Source organism: Megascapheus bottae, chromosome 8 (assembly GCF_031878675.1).
Source record: "Megascapheus bottae isolate mThoBot1 chromosome 8, mThoBot2.hap1, whole genome shotgun sequence".
In the NCBI taxonomy this organism is placed as follows: Eukaryota; Metazoa; Chordata; class Mammalia; order Rodentia; family Geomyidae; genus Megascapheus; species Megascapheus bottae.
The window spans coordinates 11,926,826-11,944,512 of NC_143516.1; the positions used below are offsets into that span (position 1 = coordinate 11,926,826).

Consider the following 17,687-nt stretch of genomic DNA (forward strand, 5'->3'; position numbering starts at 1 on the left):
CCAAGCCACAAAGTCCCATAAGTCAGTTCCAGGCAAGAATTCTCTAATGGTTTACATCTTGAATTAGTTGAGCTAGTTCTATGTCTCTGTGGAATCCCGATAAACCAGGTAATTTTGAGATGCAGTTCAGGTAAGAACCATGGACTTATTCAAAGGGCATCGGGATAAAACAAGTCAGATCTCACCTGTTCTTTGTAGGGGCCCTGGGTGGCACGGGGGGATCCTGACATCTTTGGCACAGATGCTCTGTGTTGCTTAAGTGATCTCAGGTGTGGGTGTGTAGGAGTTCTCTGATATCCAGTTGTCAGGGGCTGCTGCTGTGATTATAATGTCGAGTTACTCAAGGCACGAGCAATAAATTGCCATCCAAACAAAAGACCAAAGGAGCCTGCCGTGTGAAATTGTGTGAAGTGTGCTTGGTGGCTAAAGTTGGAGGCTTTTTCTTCAGAGTCATTAAACACTGCTTCTCTCCAAACTCGAGTCTTCAGTGGCTGATGGGGGGAGGGAGGCTTCTGCAAGCACACAGAGACACCCACAGAAATGCAGCAAGTGGAGGCAGGTGAGCAGTCCTGGTAAAGAAGGAATAAGCAGAGAAGCCAAGAGTTCTGCCACGCCATTGAAATCCGCTGTAAATTCTGAGTTGCCAGGCGTCCTCCTCTTAGGGTGTTTTAACAGGTGCTTTGGTTAGAGGGCTTGCACCATCCTCAAGGGCTTACTCTCCTCCCGCCACCACAGTTCGTTTTGGGGATGGTGGTACCCAAGGCTAAGGCTGGCTGCCGCTGGGCAATGTGCATGTTTTCCTCCAGAAGTCCTGCTGCATCTCCTCCCAGGGTCTGAGCTCCTCTGGCAGAGCAGTGCCCTCTGGTGGCCACAAGCTGAAGTTACAACTCCCCATGCGGGAGCTGATTCACTTATAAAGGAGGCATCCAACGCCTTCTGCTTGGTCCAGAGCCTGGCCTGAGGTGAAATAGTGTGAGTCGGATGGCTTTCTGATGGGAGGGTCTCCTCTATGCACTAAAGAGTCACCCCATCCTCAATTTCCTCATATGTTCTCCTTTTCACTTCCCCCTATCTGTTGTTAGGAAGGTCTTGGGGGTAGTATCAGCTTTTCCTGCAAGTCTCTGCTTGGCTGTTTTTTAGTTTGTTTGCTTGTTTGTTTTTTGGCTTGGCTGTTTTTCTTCAAACTCCTTTCACCTTGTCTTGTTTTAACAAACACATTTCTGTAGTTAAATGCATTCCATTTCCTCTTAAGAGCAAATGGGCGGCCTGCCCTTGGTGAGACAGGAAATGGTGGCAGGGAGGTAGAGTCAGGCCCTGGTTCCAGCTTGTGTTCTCTGTTGTATATGAATCGTCGGCCCCGGTGACTGGTCAGAACTGGGCTGTGGATTAATGGACCTTCTGCTCCCGCACTGGATGTTGAATTAGGTATTAAGTTAGGTTGCAGCTTTTTTCCAAAACACTTAGGTAAGAAGGCTCTCTGGGGCCACATTTAGCCCTGTGTCACAGTGATGGATGGGGGGGGGGGTGAGGGCATGAACTACGGTGGGAACACTAAAGATGAACAAAAGCCTGTGGGAAATGTGAGATTGAGAGATTGTTTTTTGATTGTTCGTGGGACTTGAACTCAGGACCCGGGTGCTGTGCCTGAGTTCTTCTGCTCTAGCACTCTACCACAGCTCCACTTCCTGTTTTCTGCTGGTTAATCGGAGATAAGAATCTCATGGACTTACCTGCCTGCTCTGTCTTTGTACCATGATCCTCAAATAGAATACCTGTCCACAGTATTCTATTCATTGATGGATTCTTTCTTCCTTCCTTCCTTCCTTTCTTTCTTCCTTTCTTTCTTTCTTTCTTTCTTTCTTTCTTTCTTTCTTTCTTTCTTTCTTTCTTTCTTTCTTTCTTTTCTGAGGATAAAAATCCACAAACCATTCTGGTTCTCATTTTGGTAAACCATTAATTACTCAAAGGAGTTTCGCCATGGAACTTCATTCCTGTGTGATCGTCCCTAGCTAGATCACATATGCGTACACATTTATCTGTGCATATGTTTCATGCACACACACCTATGACCCTATAGCGTGTAGGCTTTCAATGGGCAATGAGAATGTGTCACTCTTTTAATTTTATTTTCCAATGGACATATACATATTTTAACATAATGGTGCTTATTTAAAAATTCAAATATTTATACTAAGGTGGACATGTATGGCCATATGACAATTCACACTGAAGAGTTAAAAATTTTAGGGATCCATTCCACTAGGGACATAACTGGTTTTCTTTTTCATGCCAGTCCTGGAGCTTGAACTCAGGGCCTGGGCACAGTCTCTAAGCTTCTTTTGCTCAAGACTAGAACAACTTGAACCACAGCACCATTTCCAGTTTTTTCTGCAAATGTGGTTACTGAGAAATTAAAGCCAGGGTTTCATGCACGCTAGGCAGATACTCTACCACTAAGTTGTGTCCCCAGCCCTGTGCACGACTACTTTCAGTATCTTAATATCACTTTAGGGTCCCAGGAGCAAAATATTTGGTGGCCACTGCCCAGGAAGGATGGAAGGCAGAGTGCGGGATTCTGTGGGTGCTACCATAGGTACCTCCACTGGCATCATTCACTTCCACCATCTTGCAGCATTGGCTTTCAACTCAAGGGCCCGAGTCCAGGGCTCCCTGCCCTGTCCTAAGTTGTGTTCTCTGCTCAGAGAAGGATGAGAACGCCCCGGCTCAAAATGTTACCCAATCACTCAGAAAGGGAAGGGGTCAGTTCTCTCAAAGGAAGTGCAGAATGTAAATAGCCTAAAAAAATAGGGGTTGGGAGTTTGGCCCAGCAGTGGAGTGCTTGCCCAGCATGCACACAACATCAGGTTCAATTCTTTGGTACCACATGCACAGAAAAAGCTGGAAGTGGTGCTGTAGCTCAAGTAGTAGGACTCTAGCCTTGAGGAAAAAGCCCAAGGACAGTACTCAGTCCCTGAGTTCAAGCTCCAGGACTGGCAAAAAAAAAAAAAGAAAAAACTCGGTGGATAACATTGGAACATGGTAAATTCTGTAGGACTCCAGACATTCACACAGTGAGCCCAGAGTAGGACATGCTTAGGAGAGGGACTAAGTTAAGGTGCAGTGCCTGCGTGCCTCTGATCATATTAAAGAAGACTTCTTAAAATCAACTCCGGGAAATACAATCAAGAGGTTTTGTTTGTCCCTTTTTGTTTTCATCTTGTTTATCTGTTTTTAAGAGAGTAAGGGGAGCATAGAAATGGTGGGACTAAGAGCAAACAAATGTAGTTGTGGTACTCATTAGATACTAGGTTGAAAATGAGCTATGCAACTTGTAGGTGGGGACAGGAGGGAAAAAGTGGGAGAAGGGGTGACATTGCCCCAAAGAAATGCACTCATTATCTGACTTACATAACTGTAACCTCTCTACACATCCCCTTTAGAATAACAATTTTAAAAAGATGGGTGGGTGAGCCAGCCTGCCAACAACCTGCTTTCTGCCAGAGACCAATTCAAGGGAAAGACTGAGAGAAGTTGGAAGGGGAGGATCCTGAGACCAAATTTTTTGTCAGGAATGAGAGGGGGGGGGGGGGGAGAAACCACACAAAGAGGCCAGAGGGTTTGACCGAAAGACCCAGAGAAACTCAATGGATGGTTTCTCTGTGCCAGTGCTGGAACTTGAACTTGAACTCAGGGCCTGGAACTCTTGCTTGACATTTTTGCTCAAGAGTGGCACTCTCCCAGTTGAACCACACCTCCATTTCTAGCTTTTTGCTGGTTATTTGAAGCTGGCGAGTGTCCTAGACCTTGTTTTTTTAGGCAGGCTTTGATTCCAGCCTCCTGAGTAGCTATGATGACAAATGTGAACCAATGGGCTCTGGCTCCTATCTTCTTTTGAAGTCCTGAAGAAAACAAGATGCAGATTTGACTGGAGAAATTTATTTATCTTTTTTCTAGGTACATAGATGACATAATTATAGACAAGTTTTGATACATAGGAAAACCCTTCTGTCCACCTTTTTTTTCCTAAATGAAACATCACAATAATTTTTTTACAATTTTTTTAAAACAATACACAGCTTTCTTGGGCTGAAGCAATTGCAAGAACAAATATTGGTACTGGTATATTACAGCTACTTACAACGTTTAAGAACAGCAATGGAGAAAAATAAGTTATTTAAATATTGATTTCATATACAGAAAGTGCAATGTTGTTAGTTGTTATATAACTTGCTTGACAGTATGTTTTCCCTATCAATTTAAAATCAAGATAACATGGACTCAGACAATTATATATATATATTTATATAATTTTTTATTTTCATTTTTTTCTGAACAGAATACAGTACCACATGCAGCTGAGACTTGGTGAACTGACTTTTCCCTGCAGTTACAAAAGCAAGCTCTTGCTATGTTGGGGACTGGATTCTAATTTCAACCATTCCTGGGTTCAGGACAGAGAAAAAAGCCTTCAATGAGGCAAGGCCATGAACAAGTGATTTATTCTTGGTGATTTGGGAAATGTCAATCATTGGGGTTTGACTGTATTTCTTTCCAGAACAGCTGTCTTGTACGTAACAACATTCTGTGTAGCTACCTGAGCCGAACTGCCTTTTCAGGTTTCTCTTGTGCTTGCTAAAGACAACAATTTCCACTGTCACTCAAAATTCTGTACCAAATACAAACAGATTAAAAATGGAGATTGCCAAGGCCTGCCACCTTCCTCTGCACAGCCTCAGGCAGCTCCCAGCCATTTCAGCCACATGTCACCCACAAACGCGGGTTCCTTTCAGTCCAAATGAAAGCTTAAAAGCAAAAGAAGAGCAAACAAACACGAAGGATATACTCCAAAAACAAAACAAAAAACAATAAAGCAAAAAACCACCTCAGTCCCCTCAGATCAGACATTCTCTCAGTAAAAATTATTTGTGGTCCCTGAATTTCATTTCCCATGCAAAGGCAGTAACTTCCAGAGTGATGAAACAAAAGAAATTATATGGTTTGGCATTCTCCACACCTCTAGTGCTAGTTTTACTTAAAAGGAAACCCTGCACTGAGGATGAACCGAAATGCTGGAAATCCACGTGGGGTTCTCTCCTTGGTTACGACCTCTGTCGAGACTTCCAGGGGGTCTTTTTGCTCAGCTACCATCGTGAGCGGGACCTGCTGGAATGTCAAGCTGAGGTATTTCAAAAGCAAGAAGAGAAGATGGTCTTACAGCATCCTACTGCTGCCACAGAACCAGCTACTGGGGAGTAATCCCTACCCAGGACCCTGCCACCTGCCAGTGCCACAGCCAATGGGCTGTGCCACCACCCATCTGGGATAGATATGTGCTCAGTAGAAATTGGGAAGCTTTTTAATTCTATGTCTCCACAACTCCTTCACATGGCATCTTATAGAAGGCGTATATCATTAATAATAACGTACACATTTTGAAAAATGTACACCAAGACATAAAAACACTGACAGAACTTGAGGGCGTCCTGTTCCTCAGTCATGGATCCAGATGTATAAAACAGATTAAAAGATAGCTTTGGAAACCACATAACCACCACCCCCAAAATCCCTGAGGGAAGCATTTATTTTTAATAACCACATGAACTATGAAAGAGAACTCTTGACCAAAGTTTTGCATTTCAAGTGCTTCTACTGTAAATAACCCCACGGATGTTTCAAATAGTGTTCATAAGAATGTGAAGAAAAAACAAAATCCATTTTTTTTTAAAGTAATAGAAACTTTAAAGGTTGTCTAGACTTGCTGATGACAAAACAAACCTTAAATCCTGAATGCTAGAAGAGAACAGAATGGATCGAGAGCAGATGAGAAAACAATTACAAAGATGCATACTTAACATGGGTGAATGTTTTATCTGGTTCCTTAATGAACCTTTGTTTGAATTATCAAAGTAAGAAAAGGCTGGAAATGAAAGAAAGCTTTTTTTTTAAAAAAAAAAAAACCCACCTTGGAAACCATTTCCCTTTTCAGAAAGGTCTTTATGAACTATTCAGCATTCTAGACTTTCTGCTAAGACGTTCTATTAGCTAAGGACTGAATTTGGGGACAGACAGTCAGATACCAAGTCAACAGTGCAGTGTGGCGATGAACACAACCCACTGCTAAGTGGATCAAGATGGAAGCAGTATGTACACACACACACACACACACACACACACACACCCCTTTGTGAATTTCAGATCTTTTTTTTCACTGAGTTTGTGGTTAAAGCCCCAAAGCCAACATGGAAGCGTACCTGATAAACACCTTTACAAAATAAGCCATGGTTAGAACAAGACAATTAGAAAAGCTCTCCTCTCTCTCTCCTTTCTTTCTAGAAACATCCCAGAATGTTAGATGGCAGTCTAAGCTGAAGATGTAGAGCTAGGGTTACAGGGTTGTGGACACTAGATAGATAGCTGCTTAAAAGCTTATATTAAGGCAAATAAAAGCTGATTGCTAGAAAGCAATTCTTACAAAGGTCTCTCATTTATCTAAAGGAGAATAGGACTTCCTTATTTTCCTGGTGCGACCAGATCTTTCTAACTTGTCAACAAGTGAGCACAGCTTAGATAGTGTGCAATCACTCCCAAGGCGGTGACTTTGGCCTAGCTAAGCCCATCCGGCGTGGGCATGGCTGACAAAAGAGCAAAGGGTCTGATCAGAAACAACGGGCCGCCCCGCCCGCTTCTCCCCCCCCTCCCAGGCTGAAGGCATGGTTGCAGAACTTAGTTGGCATCTTGGTTCTTCTGTGTCTGAAAATAAAACTGCTTGTCATGCCCTTGGGGAGGTCATTGAGCACCCCACTAATCTCCTTAAAGGGGCTTTCCCCGAGGAGAAAGGCCTCAGTCCTTTGTCCAGATGTGTCATTCCGTGGCCACACATGGGCCTTGCTTCAGGATCCGGTCAGCCTGCCAGAGACGGAGGAACGGCACGGGTGCTGTGGGCACAGTGAAAGGCTGGCTTGTCCAGGGAGCTCCATCGCCGGGCAGGCTACATGGCCTCTGGGCTCGGCGGCAGTTTGAAGAGTCTGGCTGCGTTCATGAGCTTCCTCACGTGGCGCTCCTCGGTGATGCCCGCCTCCTGAAGACAGGTGTGGGACAGGGAAGGCACCTGGCTCAGCGTGCTGAGCCCCGCGTCAGAGAGAGGGCTGGCGTACATGGGCAGGCCGATGGAGACCAGCCAGTCCGACACCGACGCGATGCAGCTGGGGGACAGCGGCTTCTTGCAGATTTCTGTGAGCCCGCCACTTGGGATCTGGGAACAGAAAGACAGCAGTCAGCACCCAGGAGCCCGCAAGGACGCCTTCAGAGGACTAGCCGACAGGCCCACAAGAGAAGAGTATTCTAGCATAGTCTAGAGGGTATCTGGAATTAGACCAAATCACCCATGATGTGTTCAAGTCTCAGAATCGTTCAAGTATTTATTTATATATGCTTCCATGTTCTTCAGTGCAGAACACCGAAGGTGCTTTACATGCAATGTTAACGGGTCGTAGGACTTCAGGCTTGAACTCAGGACACTGAACAGTCCCTCCGATTTTTGCACTCTCAGGTGGTACTCTATCACTTGAGCTATACCTCCACTCCTGGTGTTTTACTGGTTAAGTGGAGATGAGAATTTCATGGACTTTCCTCCCTATGCTAGCTATGAACTATGATACTCAGCTCTCAGCCTCCTGACTAGCTACAATTCTAAGTATGAGCTACCAGCTCCTGGCTTGGCTGTGCTTTTATAAAGCAGATTTTCCACTGGACTTAGAATCTACATTAACAATCAACAATGAAGTATTTATTTATTTATTTATTTTTATTTATTTATTTTTTTGCCAGTCCTGGGCTTGAGCTCAGGGCCTGAGCAGTGTCCTTGGACTTTCTCAAGGCTAGAACTCTACCACTTGAGCCTCAGCACCACTTCTGGCTTTTTCTATATATGTGGTACCAAGGAATCGAACCCGGGTCTTCGTGCATGCTAGGCAAACACTTTTAACCACTAGGCCAAACTCCTGGCCAAAAATGAACTATTTAATCAATGTGATTATAGAAATTGTAAAACATAATAATATGAAGAGTTGGAGAGGACAAGAAAATGAACATTGGAACTTGACTACTAAGTACACGAAGGGAATTTAACAAGGCAGTGTATAGTATGTAAAAATCTTTTAATTTTGTGCAATTTTGATAAAGCAAATGCTTTTCAAAGAATACCTATCCTCAGATATGACTTAGAAGTCTACAAAGATCTATCAATCAGGATATTCTTCAATATATTAAAATAAAAAGCTGCAAAACAGCTACAGGTTTTAACAGTATGCAACTGGGAAAGCTATAGGACATTCACTTGAAAGCACAATAAAACACTGATTTTTTTTTAAAAAAGGTGCCAATTTTAGTACAGTAAAACAGACTCATTCTTAAATAAGTCAGAAGAATCAGAACTACACAAACATGCAGGAATAATTTAAAATTAAGTAAACTTCCTTTATTTTGGGAACACAACATGGTGTCTCATTGAATGCGCACATTTTAATGCAATGGCTAAGTGAGCTTCTTAGGATGCATTTTTTTTCTTGTGGTAAGGACACATTTTTTTTCTTATGGTAAGAACATTAAAATTACCACCTTACCATTTAATTTGTAAGTAAGCAATACCTCACTACTAACTGTAGCAAATGGATCTCACTTGAACTTATTTTAACTGAAATTTTCTGTTTACTTACGTGCATTTTTTTTATAGTTTTCAGTGTTGAGATTATGGACTAGTTTTCTTTTAAAATTGTATGTTAGCAAATTTCTAAGGATAAGTGTGATGGCACACACCTGTAACCCCATCTGAAATTCTGCTAAGCAAGAGGATCATGAGTTCAGAGCACGTAGAAGCTATACTCTGGGGCTGGGGTTACAGATCAGTGGTAGAAATGCCTGCCTAACATTTCATATATACGAAGTCCTGGATTCCATCTACAGGACCAAGATGGGGAAAATTCAAAAATCTAAGCTGATCATCATGTGTGTATATATATATATATATAATTTACATACTGTTAATATATCGTGTATTATTATTACATATCATAACTTCTCAGCTGCTTCCTCCCTTCCTTCACACTACAACTACAAGCCCTGAGCGAGAGGCATCCTTACTGCCATGCGGTGCTGCTTGCGTAGCAGCTTCACCCGAATCTGGTCCATGTTGCCAGCGATGTCCTTGGCAGGCTGACTTAAGTCCTCTGCATATCTCTGCACCAGGGCTTCGGGAATCCCACAACGGCCATGCTAGTGGGGGAGAACAGAAATGGGGCATGAAGGCTTGTCCAGAGTAATTTTTCTTTTTCCTAAGATAGATGCACCGAACGTAAGAGAGGACAATACACTTAGCACATACAGGAAATGAACACCCAGTTCCAATTGGGAACAAATAGATGCTGCTCTTAGTTATCAGGGTAGATGCTTTAGAGGAAATCTGGTGGCATCGAAGCTTCTAAATACTGATGTGCTCTAGGAAAGTGTTTTGAAACCTCGTTAAGGCAATCTACAGCTGGGCACTGATGGCTCACAACTGACTTCCAAGCGACTCAGGATGTGAAGATCTGAAGATTGAGGTTTGAAGCTGATTGGGGCAGTAACATGTATGGAACTCTTACTGTTTTACTATACTGAAAATACTGGAAAACCTCCAATTAACCAACCCAAAGCCAGAAATGAAGATGTGCCTCAAGTGGAAAAACACCAGCCTCGGGCAAACAAAGCTCAGCAAGAACCAGGCCCCACGTTGAAGTCCCAGTACCAGCACGAAACAAAAGCAAAAACAAAAATGAAGGAAGAAGGCAGACCCTGATCATCCTGCACTTTTCAGACCAATGCCTTGGTCTCACGCTGGCTGATCATGCTGCCCATTCTTCCTGCGCTGCTGAAGCACAAATCCTTCTGTGCACACAAATCTCCTGTGTGCTATGCGGCACACAACGAAGATGGGTAACACATCACTGGGCCAAATCTGCTGGAAAATTCTTAACTTTTCTTTCCCCAAAGTGGATCCCTCAGGATATATCAAAGAAGGGAAGGAAAAGAACAGGGAGGGTGCTACTGGGAGGAATCCATGATCTGAAGAAGTTTATTGAGGAGGGAGGAGGAGGAGGGGGAACCCAATGACAGATGACGGAACATGCATTTCCAGGGGTCAGGCAAGCACATCTAGCACGACAGCCTTTAGACTTAGTTCTCGCAGCTCTTTTTCTTCTTTTCAAATAAAAACATCGTATTTAAAAATATTATAGATCTAAATAGTTCTCCTATTACTGCTTTATCCCCATCAGCCACCCACATGGAGGTCGTGTACTTGTGAATTACATCTGCTCGGGCCACACAGTTTCCTGACTGTGCCCTCTAGAAGGCCGTCCATCACGCAGGCTCGTGATGGTAGCATGTGGGGAACTGAAGTGGGGAGCAGACACAACACACCAGGCTGGGCTCTCTCACCCATGACTCCATCTTGCTCAGGATCTTGTTCTGTTCTGACACACTGGTCACTGGCCGCAAAGGGCAGCTGCCTCTCTCCTCAGATCACAATAACAACAACGCCAGGCGAGGGCGGAGGCGAAGCAAACCTCAGAGGGGTGGCTGCTGCTGAGGGCTGTGCTCTGGGTTCACGAGTGGGCAGCGCACAATAGACAAGAGGCCGGTGGGCCGATGTTTGCACATCCAGCATGCCACCAGGGCCGCCGAGTGGCCCTCACCACTGACCGCCAGTGACCTTAGAAAGGGGACCCGGGTACCTTGTCTGAGTAGGGCTCCTCGGTGAGGTCGATCCCCTCGGCCTGCAGCTTGTTCTCCACGAGTGTCTCCAGGTCCACAGCCCGGGTGCAGGACACCTTCCTGCTCAGGGCGGGGCCCAGCTTCACCCCGTGCTCCTGCAGGCTGGCGCTCTCAGGGAGCTCTGAGAGCCAGGGTGGTGGTCTGGGGCTGGATGGGCGGCCAGGCTCCTGATCAGGGGGTGGGGGCAGCCTGGATGCCAAAGGGCAGTCAGCGGGGCTGGCCGGGCTGGCTTTCTTCACGGGCAGGCAGGGGACATCGGGGCCCAGGGGAACCAGGTGGAGGCCATTGGCCAGGCGCTCTCTGCTCTTTTTGGCGGGGACCGGCGGGGGCTGGGAAGGATGTTTTGTCTGTGTCCTGGCCTCAGGAACCCTCTGCTCTGCATCCACCCCTTCTTCGGTGCCCGAGGGGTGGTGCAGCCCTTCTAAGTCCTGTCCTTTCCTGGGACCCTCCAGACACGTCCTTGTTAACGTGGGTTTAACTGCAGGGGGCTGAGCCTCCTTTCTGGGCCAACCCTGTGTTGGTGAAGGAGGCGAGGGGTCGGAGGAGGAGGTGGCTGCGAGGGAGCCATCGTATTTCTTAGAAGTCATATTCTGGGGATCAAAAAATCCCTTGCTTTGGGTCAGTAGCAACGCCTGGCTGGCGGCAGGATCGAGCCCCGGGGGCTGAGGCTTCACAAGGGACGTGGCTGTTTTTTGTGGCACTTCTGGTACAATCTGAGAGGAGGGTTCCGTCACCTCGACAGGCACAGCTTTTCCATCATCAGGCTCTCCTTGAAGGTCATCCAGGGAATGGGAGCGGGGCCAGGCGTCCACGGCCTGGGGCCCCTCCAGGGTCTCACAGCTCCGACAGATGGACACGGGGAGGCTTCTTCGGTTTTGAGTGGAAGCAGTGGCACAGGGCAGGTCACAGCACTCGGCAGTATCGGGGTGGGGACCACAGCCGCCCCTGCTGTCCTCTCCCTGCTTCTGGGCCTCCGCCGACTTGGTTAAAGGCAATGTTGGGTAGTTGCCCAGCTGACTCCGGCGTAAAGACTTTAAGCTGGACTCGGCTGATGACTTGGCTGATGAGAGGCAGGTTTTTGGAGTCTTGCCTAGGAAACAAAGTTGTATTTTACAATCGTGTGTCACAAACAAAGCAACTCAATGGAGGCACAAAGATAGCCTAGTCTAACGGAACTCTCCAATTCCCATATCTCGCTGCTGAGTTACACAAGGAACACAAAGCTATCTCTTATGGTGCTGGGAGATGAAGGGTTATTATGGCCCCACCATTTTAGAAAGACTAGGAAAATTGGGTGTTTAGATGGGGTTGGGAGAGATGGATGGAGGAGAATTACAAAAGAGGTGACATTGATCAAGACGCATTAAATATACTGACATGCTGAAGTTACAATAACTTCAAAAAGGATTCTTAGTTGTACTAAGGGAGGTTCACCGAGACTGAAACTAATTGAGCTATGTGGAAAAGAAAGACAGTGTCAGACAGAAGGAGAAAGTTACGCTTCTAGCTGCATTTGACCTAGAAGATTCATTGACCACTCTTATTGGGATTTATTTGGTGAGTACAAGACTCTGAGCTCATGGATGAAACCAAGAATTGGGTTGATAGCTTGAGCCAGAGTTCATAAATGATGCCATGGAAAGAGAGATCAACCAGTATTTAAATTATACCTCACTTGAAGCAGCTTTCTCTAAGAAACTTATTCAGAGAGCAACTAACTTCGTTATACACCAGTAAAAAACAAACTGATGTTAGTACTTTCCCAGAAACCACTGATAAAATACATGGTTCTAGCAAAGCAACTACCCTGAAACTGTTGGAATGATAACTGAGTCATGATGCAGACGCATTTTACTTAAGGATGATCACTGAGTGATATTAACTGCTGCTGCTTGCTAAGCTTTACCAGAAGCTTGCTGTCCCGGGGCCAGGCACTAATACTAACAACATACAGGTACACGGTGAGTGCTTCCATACATATGCCTGCCCTTTCTTTCACCTGTTTCCTGCACAGTTGGGCTGATGCTAACAAGATACAGAAACCATGTGATTCTATTACTGTAGACTACACAAAAAAAGATGAAAACTCATAAACTGGGAAGGGACAAAGAAATGGCCGACACTTTTGGTAAAGACTGTAAATGGGGTATTTTAATGTTGAATTTTGACATCTCCCCATTAAACAGTCTCATCCCTTCAATACAATACATGCAGCAAGAGGCAGAAGGCAAGCTGTGGATTGGAGAGGAGAGAGAGAGGGGTGGATGGGTTCCCTATGGACAGAAAACAGTCACTTCCGGTTAAATAAAAGGCACTGTGTGAGAAAAGCTATGGCTGTAGAGATGAAGGAGAAGCAGCAGAAATGGTCTGGGGCTGAGGCCCTACGTGAGAAAAACAGATTTCCTCCCATGATGTCATAGCTGTCCACCAAATTCACTCTAATTTCAAACTGATAAGATGAAAAGTATCCCACTGGGCTGCAGTACACACTCTGAGATGATACGGTAAGGACAGTGGCCCCCTCGATCACATTTTATGAATAAGGTCATTCTTTGTGGTAAGACACACATCAACCAGATGCGATATTGTCCAGTCAGCAGAGACCTGGTTAGATGACATGCGTCCTCTCTTGTGAAGCAGAACCACTTGCAAGCGCTCTACCACGGAGCCTCACCCCACGAGTCCCTCATGAATAGTCATATGAGAGCTGAGGCCTGTTCACCTGTGTGGGCCTCACTGCTGGACAGCATCAGGCTACGAGGTATTTGTTGGCTATGTTGTGGTCACATGGAGCTCCCTGGCCAGGGACCTATTCTCTGCTAGCACAGCTAAGTGGGGCTGAGAGGGAAATATCTTCAGAAAGCCTATCCCATGAAACTTTCAAAAACCAGCTGAAAATAGAAAATTCCTAAAACTCCATTAACATAAATTTTAGACACATGGGATCCCCCCCAACTCCTAATATAAATCATATATTTAAATTTTATCTTCACATTAAGCTTTGATTAGCAAGATCTCTGGATTTACGGAGTTCAAAGTTGCAATCCATGGTTTTCTTTAGTGGGTGCTATGCATTACGAGATAGGACTCCAAAGGCAACTAAAAGCTATCAAACTTAGACAGGGTGCTGGTATACCTGTAATCCTAGATACTCAGAAGGTTGAGATGTGAGGACTCAGGTTCCAAGTCATCCCGGGAAGACAAATCTGGGAGACGCTTACCTCCAATGCCAGCCTTGAGCAAAAGAGCTAAGCGACAGTGCCCGGGCCCTGAATTTAAGCCCCAGTACTGATACCAAGAAAACAAACATATCTACAAAAGTACTGCTACAAAACTTGGGCATTTTTTTTTTTGCTGCAATCTTCAGGTGTCTATAGAGATTGAAATCATGATGCTAGCATGAATACTTCAGTATTATTTCTAATCTTGCAATAATGAAAATTTAGGGGTTCACCACATTTAGCCTCCCTGAGCCTACTCTGCTTCTTTGAGATAAGAGATTTCCTAAAGTTTCATCTCGACTATGCCCTGACTGTTTAGGGCAGGGAAGCCATAAACAAAATATGTGGCTTTTCTGTCACCCTCTCTTAACTGCCTGTGGACTGGCTGTGCAGCAGGAGTATTTAAGACCTGGCTGCTGGTGTGACTCTGATGGATGGCCTACTAGTAAAGTACTTTCTACGAGGGCCTGATACAGTCCAACACGGAACTATTAGTTGTAATTGCATAAGGAAATGGCCATCGGAGATGCACAAGTTGGGTTTTACGGCTGTAGGTAGTTTAGATGGAATTTATTAAACTCACCCAACAGCCAGGAATACACAGAAGAGACGAACTAGAAACTAGCACAGAGAAGAGGCCTGAAGATGAAAAGATGAACACAGAGTGCACTGTGGTATCAGACTAGCCATTTACACATGGAGAATCAGGCCTGACCCAGCTCGTTCTGAGCTTCCGTGCTCACATTACCATTGTCCAGGTTCTCGCTGCCTTCATAGCATCCGGAGTCTCGGGGGGAACATCCACTCAGGCCCTGGCTATCCACGAGCAGCTTCTCTTGGGACCCGGATTGGTCACTGTTACCTAGAAAAGGTAAGCACACAGCACAGGATCACAAGTGGGGGTGGGGACACACGCCAAGGCCTCCAAGTCCTCAGATCTCGATTATTCATCTTCCGTTACTGCCATACGTGTTTAGACCTGGGCTTTGAGAAGTGAACACATTAATTTAGAGCGAATAAGATCAAAATGGGTTAGTGACATCAGAAAGTTGTTTTTTTCAAATATACTGCTGATCATATGAAAGTAAATTAGAAGAGAGAGAGAGAGAGAGAGAGAGAGAGAGAGAGAGAGAGAGAGAGAGAACACACAAGCACAAAGCTAGAGCACTCAGATTCCTTTCCAGTTACTCAGAGGTGCACTGGAGCCTGAGTGGAGAGGAGGCATGCAGAGCAGGGAGTGGCCTGGGAGGAGGTCATGTGTGGCCTGCACTAAGTGGCGGCATCATTGATAAAGAACAGGGGAATCCATGTCTCTCTCATAAGCTGGAGTATGTCATGTGCTTCAGAGACAGACTTCTGCTTCCTGAAATTACCCCCTCTCCAAATTTGGAAACATTTATAAAAATGCCAAAAAACTATAAATATATTTCTTTCTTTCTTTCTTCCTTTCTTTCTTTTTTCCCTCCCCTCCCTCCCTCCCTCCCTCTCTTCCTTCCGTACTGATCCTAGGGCTTGAAATCAGGTCCTGCGCTCTGTTCCTTAGCCTTTCTGCTCAATGCTAGCACTCTACTATTTGAGCCACAGCTCCACTCTGGCTGATTTAATGGCTGATTGGAGATAAGAATCTCATGGACTTCCCTGCCTGGGTTGGCTCTGAACCACAGTCCTCAGATCCCAGCTTCTTAAGTAGCTAGGATTTCAGGTATGAGCCACTGGCACATCCGGCTTGAAATAACACGTTTTATCATCAGTCTTAGTTCTTGGTGGCACAGGTGGGTTCTTTTGTCACCTAAGCAAGAGGAAGGCCTGCCACAGCACACAGATCCCTGTGCTGACCAAGGGAGAAGCCAGCTGCAAATCTCCTTTGGTTTTCGTTGCTTGGAATGAACTGGAGGGTTTCCTCTCTTGTGGTACATCTCCCTATGTCCCAGGCCAGCACTTCCAGTTCCTCTGCACCAGGCTGTGCCACAGGAAGCTCAGGAGACCCTCCGACTTGTAAAGTGAGTAGCAGCTTCTCGTTAGCTAGAACCTCATTTAAACAGAAGCATCTTGACTTGTTAGTCGGACCTCTATAAGCTGGGGGGAGGAGGGGGGCTGGAGAATCAAGAGATGCTCCAGATGTGCGTGCTGCAGGAGTCTGCCCAGAGGAAACCACGGGGAAATCTTGGGAGCCTTCAGTCCCTAGCGGCCTCCCTCTGCCTGCTGTCCCCAGAGCACGTGGAACTTGCCATGGTCACACAGACTATCTTCGTAGGATTATGCAGTGACAGTGCTTAGTCATGTAAAATGGAAACCAAGAAAACATTTCCTACGGAAAATAGCTGGTTGCAATGATGAATGGCTTGTCTTTTCTCTTCGCCTCCCACACCAACCACATACACAAAGAAATTTTTTAAAAAGTGTATCAATAACCAGAATATGATGCTCTTCTTCAGGTCACTAAAATAAACCCTCAGGAAGGCTGAGTGCAGTTTTTCCACACACCGGCCTCAGCACCACGGTCCCCTCTCCACTTCCCGCCTGTACTTCCCATAGGGAAAGCCTTCTGTGACAAATCCCGGCAGGGGGTCATGGCAGGATAAGCCATTAAATTAGAACCCCACATTTAGAGTGCTAATTACTAAATGAGGAGGAGGAAACTCAACCAATTAGAAATTGGTGAGTCCCTCCTCCACTCCTCCCCACCCAGATCTGTAACATTCTATAGTGATGTCCTCATCGGGTGGAAGAGCCTGCGGATTTGGAGAAGCCTTTGTCCTAGTCTACCATATTATTTAGGAAAATGATGCTTATAAATGAGGGCTTTGAGCTCTGTGCTACAACCCAGGGAAAGGAAGCAGTGTCATTTGTCACTGGTGGCCACAGTTCAGACAGAGAGGCTAGGGAGACTTCTGAGTGCTGATCAGAGGGAATAGGAGAAAACCTGTTCCCCGCCATGGGATGGCAATACAGTCTGGCTCCTGGTGTCAGCAGACACAGCAGCACGCTTTGCTCCCTCCTCTGAAAACCACAGTTCTGCTGTGAAGCCAGGATCTCGTGGGAAGAAGCTAGAAGTCATTGCCTCCACCAGGGAGAAAAAGAGGTAGGTGCCTTGCTGTATGTAGAATTCATCCCATAGCCTTCCCTACACTTAACTCAAGCTGAGGCCAAAGCAAGAAAGAAGATGCCACTATGGCATGAAATAGGTTAAATCCAGGTCCTCGGTTTATATTCAGGGTTTCGTTTTGTTCCTCCTGTATTTAAATGACAAAGGAAATGTATGGCCAAGTGACTATAAACCAACTGGTTAAGGAAGAGCATATGAGGTAGAGAACGGATGATGTAACTAATTCCTAAGAGTACAGCAGATCAGGTCGATCAGCCACTGCCCATCTGTAGATTTTTAGGACACTCAAATACTATAGAGCTTTGCTTATAATGTAGTATTAGGTATGAGACACAAATCCTTCAAACTGATTCCGGAAGGATGCCTGTTTTAAAACCATCAGTAATGTATAATTTTGTTTCCAACATTAACCGCGGTTTGGTGTGTGTTTCTGCAATAGAAATGCTATTAGCACTGATATTCCTGAAGCAGAGCACTTGAAAGAGAATGTATTCCACTTCAGTGCTGAAAAAGGGTGCTCCCTTCATGATGAATAATTTCAGGGATAATTT

The 17,687-nt window shown here is 45.4% G+C and overlaps 1 protein-coding gene across 2 annotated transcripts in view; it reads right to left on the reverse strand.

Moving 5' to 3' along the window:
• Positions 1 to 6,848: 6,848 nt before the first annotated feature.
• Positions 6,849 to 17,687, reverse strand: part of Sash1 (SAM and SH3 domain containing 1) — a 149,382-nt gene continuing 138,543 nt past the window's right edge. For both annotated transcript variants that reach the window (XM_090337987.1, XM_090337988.1), the window contains 4 exons: positions 14,779 to 14,892; positions 10,770 to 11,899; positions 9,139 to 9,270; positions 6,849 to 7,252 (listed from right to left, as the gene is read on the reverse strand). In XM_090337987.1, the coding sequence (XP_090194113.1) occupies positions 6,989 to 7,252; positions 9,139 to 9,270; positions 10,770 to 11,899; positions 14,779 to 14,892 (1,640 nt within the window). In that variant the 3' untranslated portion in view covers positions 6,849 to 6,988. The remainder of the gene's footprint in view (positions 7,253 to 9,138; positions 9,271 to 10,769; positions 11,900 to 14,778; positions 14,893 to 17,687) is intronic.